The sequence below is a fragment of the Coregonus clupeaformis genome, chromosome 3 (genome assembly GCF_020615455.1).
Source record: "Coregonus clupeaformis isolate EN_2021a chromosome 3, ASM2061545v1, whole genome shotgun sequence".
NCBI classification, from domain to species: domain Eukaryota; kingdom Metazoa; phylum Chordata; class Actinopteri; order Salmoniformes; family Salmonidae; genus Coregonus; species Coregonus clupeaformis.
This window is the reverse complement of record NC_059194.1, coordinates 5,082,868-5,088,465: the sequence shown is the minus strand read 5'-3', so window position 1 is coordinate 5,088,465 and position 5,598 is coordinate 5,082,868. Positions and strand designations below refer to the sequence as shown.

General features: G+C 41.9%; 1 protein-coding gene across 1 annotated transcript; it reads right to left on the bottom strand.

Moving 5' to 3' along the window:
- Window positions 1–1,224: 1,224 nt before the first annotated feature.
- Window positions 1,225–4,672, bottom strand: LOC121539458 (60S ribosomal protein L26). The gene is made up of 4 exons (XM_041847970.1): window positions 4,590–4,672; window positions 3,520–3,695; window positions 2,846–2,986; window positions 1,225–1,392 (listed from the first exon to the last, which is right to left on the bottom strand). Exons 2-4 carry the CDS (start codon window positions 3,685–3,687, stop codon window positions 1,264–1,266), a joined length of 438 nt encoding a protein of 145 aa, XP_041703904.1. The 5' UTR covers window positions 3,688–3,695; window positions 4,590–4,672; the 3' UTR covers window positions 1,225–1,263.
- Between the last annotated feature and the right edge of the window lie 926 nt (window positions 4,673–5,598).

Here is a 5,598-nt window from a genome sequence, read left to right as displayed (position 1 = left end):
GTCAAACCTTATTTTAAAAAATCACGACAGCTGTGATGGAAGCAGGAAGCGTTGGTACAATCTTATAAATGCCGACAGATCATTTGTTCATTAGACATTGACTTAATTATGCGAGAAATGGCGGTGGAAACGTTTTAATGCGCAAATATTGATACACCATCATATCGAACTGAACTTGTCACGCGATGACATGCTGTGTGGTCCTCCAATTACAATTTGGGAAAGCATGCAGTTTATTAGGCTACAGATTAAATACATTATGAACTTCACAGGGTGGTGAAAGTGCACGGTGATCTTGATGCTCCTATTCAATAAATATCGATGGTCTTAATCTGGTGACATGATCGATGCTTGACAAACATTCTCGCTCTTATCCATAATAATCTCATTATGTCGACTAGCCTACCCCCACTGTACCTGGGAGCTGTTGGCTAGAGCACAGGTGCCAAGACCGGAGTAGGCACATTTGCTATTTAACGTAACTATCCGTAGAGTTGAAAATGCGATGGAAACACATAACTTTAGATTTTTATTCGGTACATGAAAACTTATTCGAAAAATAAAATTGTGTGCGCACTAAGTAATCACGCACTGATTTTTTTATCAGCAACAAGTCCGTTTGGTGGAAACATCACTGGTGGGTAAAAGCCAGATTTTCTTTATGCGGAATTTGGGGTCATTTAGAAAATATGTAACAGTGCATTTTGCACAAACGGTGGTACATGAAAACTGACAATTAATGCTGGATCTGTGTTCAATGTCTCAAACTAGATTTCCATCCAATTGGCAACAGATTTTCATGCGAATATTCTAATCGTTGTTTATATTCATTTACATGTCTGTTCTTACTCCTTGACCTTGCAGATGAGAAAACACTTCATAATTAACTTCCAAACCATATTGGATATTTTAAAATATGATTTGTGAAATCAGACCATAAATGCCATGACCAAGTTACACCTGTTCAATGGAGCAGTGCTGCATGTTAGATTTTATTTTCCACATTACTCCCAAACAGATTTTGCCTGGTGAAGCAGACAATCTGCTGCGCTCACATTTGATTTCACTTGAAGTGAAACAGAATGTGAACCATCATGCAATCAGGCTGGTTCCACCATGCTAAACCAGAGTATAACTAGGCAAAACAAGAACATCCCCATACGTGTGGCTTACCCACTGTGCGGTACTTTACTGTGATACTTCCATTTACGACAGACAATGAAATAGATTTTTTTACAACAGTTTATTGTAAGCAATAGATTTTCACTCTGCCATCTTCTCAATGGTTTCCTCCTTGTATTTGCCCTTCTCCTTTCCGTCAGCGCGGGACTTGGCTTTACGCTCCAGGATCTTCTTGCGATCCTTGTCCAGCTTTAGCCTGGTGATCACGACCTGGCAGGGAAGAGGGAAAGGAGAGATGTGATTGGCACAATCATTTAGGACAGGATTGGTTCTAGGTCAACTTCCATAAAAACTGTGGTGAAAAAAACTGATTGTGAAACCCAAATTGAGTAACTCTTCATGAAGAAACACTTTTCAGGCACAATACTAGTCAAACTATACCATGAAGAAACATCTCAGCCACAATACTAGTCTAGCTACACCAGAAGCCAGACCTTTTTAAAGCCAGCCAGGCTTGAGAAGATCAATTGTGAGTTTCTGCAAAACAGTGGACATTATTTGCAATTCCGAATGCAATCCCAATCAGAAATGACTAATCCATGTCCAGACATAACATTGAAACATTCTATTAGACAAATGAGAAGAGCCCTCTCATTCTACACAAGACTGGGGGAACCATATCAGATGTATTACTACTAATATAATGGATGTAGCTCAGTTGGTAGAGAATGGCGTTTGCAACGCCAGGGTTGTGGGTATGATTCCAACGGGGGGCCAGTATGAAAAAAATAATAACGTATGCACTCACTAACTGTAAGTCGCTCTGGATAAGAGCGTCTGCTAAATGACTAAAATGTAATAATATCACTGATGTCCAAGACTGGCTGCAGTAAAGTAGGAATGCATTGACCATCACAAATGAGTAGCCTAGGCTAAAACCTTATCTTCAGTTTCACAATTTAACATTGATCCTAGACAATGGCTTACATGTCAGGTAAAAGCAGTAAGTGGAGTACTAGCATAGTCAATGTTTCCTCCCCAGTTCAAAGCATACATGGGGTGCCTGCCATACTACACATTGTTAAAATCAGTCAAGACATTCAGTGACTTACAATAAGGCTGACTACAGTCAACTCATCTTCCTTTGTAACAGAAAAACACCCATTGCCATGACATCTGAAAGCTGAAACCAATGATGAATGGCAAATAACTACATTCGCTCAGTTTACCCTCACAAGGCAACCTACCGAAACATTTGAACTCTCAATTAATCGTTCCTTGATTTCACACCTTCTCAAAGTACATTGGAGAAAGTCAGAGGGTGGGAGAAAATTGTCTAGAAACGGAGGTGTTACCCAGCCTTGTCCAACAGAAATACGCAACTTTGTTCTGTTTGAAATCATTTTCTCCCATTGGCGCCTACTGAACATGACACCTGAGCTTGGACACTGATAAACCTGCATGTATTAAAATCAATCCTACATGTTTCCATCACCAACAGGTAGCTGCTGAGAAGGGTAGTTATTTAGATGTTTTTTTTTTTGTCACTCCACAATGATACAATACAAAATAACGATTTAATAAAAACATTATGGACCACTCAAATTGAGTTGACACTAAAACAATTACCAAACACAGTACAGACATCATGTATAATACAACTATATACATTATGCATAAACAAACAAAGTACATGTGTGTGACTACAGGTATAGAGCCTCACCTTGCTGGGGTGGATGCCGACGTGCACGGTGGTTCCGTTGGCCTTCTCTCTCTGCACGCGCTCAATGTAGATGACGTACTTCTTCCTGTAGACCTGCACTACCTTGCCAATCTGCTGGCCTTTGTAGTGTCCACGGACAACCTGCACAGCACAAACATTGAAAACGTCATGAAAACGAGATCACCCACGTGAACAAAATCCTAACGCTAATTTGAACTGGTAGGTCTGGTCTGACCTGTAATTGCAGGGCTGGAGTTTTATGTAGGTCCTCACGCATGTTTTTTTTTTTTTTAGTCATTTAGCAGACGCTCTTATCTAGAGCGACTTACAGTTAGTGAATACATATTTTTTTATACTGGCCCCCCGTGGGAATTGAACCCACAACCCTGGCATTGCAAACGCCATGCTCTATCAACTGAGCTACATCCCTGCCGGCCATTCCCTCCCCTACCCTGGACAACGCTGGGCCAATTGTGCGCCGCCCATGAGTCTCCCGGTCGCGGCCGGCTGCGACAGAGCCTGGATTCGAACCAGGATCTCTAGTGGCACAGTTAGCACTGCGATGCAGTGCCTTAGACCACTGCGCCACTCAGGAGTATGTTAGTTGCAGATAGTAAGGCAACCTTAGAATTAGTATAAAGTCTGGTGAAACAGCGTGGTTCTGGGATCTTTACCTGGACCTCGTCGTCCTTGCGGATGGGCATGGACCTCGCATTGTACTTCTGACGGAGCTCCTTGGAAAGGGGGGAGGACATGATCTTCCTCCGGATGTGTGAGGGGGCATTGAAGTGCCTCTTGCGGTTCTTACGCCGCGAGGATGTCACAAATGGATTCAGTTTCATGTTGATGGCTGCAGGGCAAACACAATATACAATCTGATTAGAGGGTTAGTATTGACGGACAGATCAATCACAACTTGCTACATGTCAATCATTTGTCGTTTAGGCTACATGTTTGTTACAAGTAACAAACCATCGCCACAGCATAGTTTAAGTACAACACAAAGCGACAGAGCCAAGAGATTCCCGACCTGAAAGGTAACGTTTGTTCGTTAGCCTTATTAGCGAGCACCTCAAGCTGCAAAATGTTAGTAAGTTGAAGCTAGTTAGCTACATAGTTGGGTAACGTTAGCTAGCCAGGCATTTTCAGGATCTTATGTCAATACCCAACGTTAGCTACAACAGCTAGCTAGACGTTAGGCTATCCGCCCAACAGCATAACTAAGATTGAACAATTCAGTGACAGTCACCGAGACCATGAACTACAAATGTACACAAAAATCTATGAGCTACTATGTACGCGTCATCTCCATGCGTTCAACATGACATGGGTCCACACAGCTAGCATTAGCAACCCAGCTAGGTAGCCATGTTAGATGATTGTCAAGTGCAGTAAACTTCAGCGTTAGCGAAACACAAACTACCCATCTCAATGCCATGGGTTTCTCTAAACGAGACACAATGCGAACATATCGTGAAACGAATGTTCAGGCCCAGTTGAATTGGTAGCCTGTCTGCCATTCTCTGGAGTTGAACGGGTAGCTAGCTAGCCAGCACAGGTCGAGGGATACAGATTCCGGGACGTTTGATTTAGCTATTAATATAACATTAGTCTAAAATACTAATCACTATAGAAAAATAACAGGGGTAACTGCCTTTACATGTACTTTTGGGGACCTACAAAAGTGTATAACATAGGATGGATGTTGATAACGTTGATGACACTGTCAACCGGGAATTCTTACCCTGCCGATGACTCCTCTATGGCCGGCGGAAAAGAGACTTTCATTGTACTTCCGCTCAGATTAGTTCACACACGACTCCCGCGAGAACTACACTCACAGAGAGAGATTTGCTGCTGCTGATAATTTGTAGCTGGAAATTACATCAATAAAAATAATTCACATTAATCAGAAATGCCTAGATAAAATGTTACAAATGTGTATGTAGTACATAGACAAATATAAACTGTTTCTTTGTTCCTACACGATTGTTATTGCGTTTTGGAGTTTCACATTAGTCAATGGAGTTTATTTTGGCTCCTCATAGATTAGGCCTACAATTTCATGAAAATATTGAAGCCTAGTACGGGACGCCGACGCCAGAAAGAGGAGGCATATACACTGAACATACTGTATAAATATAAACGCAACATGTAAAGTGTTGGTCCCATGTTTCATGAGCTGAAATAAAAGATCCCAGAAATTGTCCATACGCACAAAAAGCTTATTTCTTTAAAATGTTGTGCACAAATTTGTTTATATCCCTGTTAGTAAGCATTTCTCATTTGCCAAGATAATCCCTCCACCTGACAGGTGTGGCATATCAAGAAGCAGATTAAACAGCATGATCATTACACAGGTGCACCTTGTGCTGGGGACAATAAAAGGCCACTCTAAAATGTGCAGTTTTGTCACACAACACAATGCCACATATGTCTCAAGTTTTGAGGGAGCGTGCAATTGGCATGCTGACTGCAGGAATGTCCATCAGAGCTGTTGCCAGAGAATTTAATGTTAATTTCTTTACCATAAGCCGCCTCCAGTATGTCCAACTGGCCTCACTACCGCAGACCACATGTATGACCATCGTGTGGGCAAGCTGTTTGCTGATGTCAAAATTGTGAACAGAGTGACCTATGGTGGCGGTGGGGTTATGGTATGGGCAGGCATAAGCTACGGACAATGAACACTTGCATTTTTTTGATGGCAATTTGAATGCACAGAAATACTGTGACGAGATCCTGAGGCCCAT

Bases quoted from the DNA above. Each gene is read 5' to 3' on its own strand.
- LOC121539458 (XM_041847970.1), bottom strand. From the start codon at position 3,687: ATGAAACTGAATCCATTTGTGACATCCTCGCGGCGTAAGAACCGCAAG. The intron at 2,987-3,519 runs GTAAAGATCCCA...TGTGCTGTGCAG, and splicing joins GCAAGGACGACGAGGTCCAG to GTTGTCCGTGGACACTACAA. The intron at 1,393-2,845 runs GTGAGGCTCTAT...CTTCCCTGCCAG, and splicing joins TCGGCATCCACCCCAGCAAG to GTCGTGATCACCAGGCTAAA.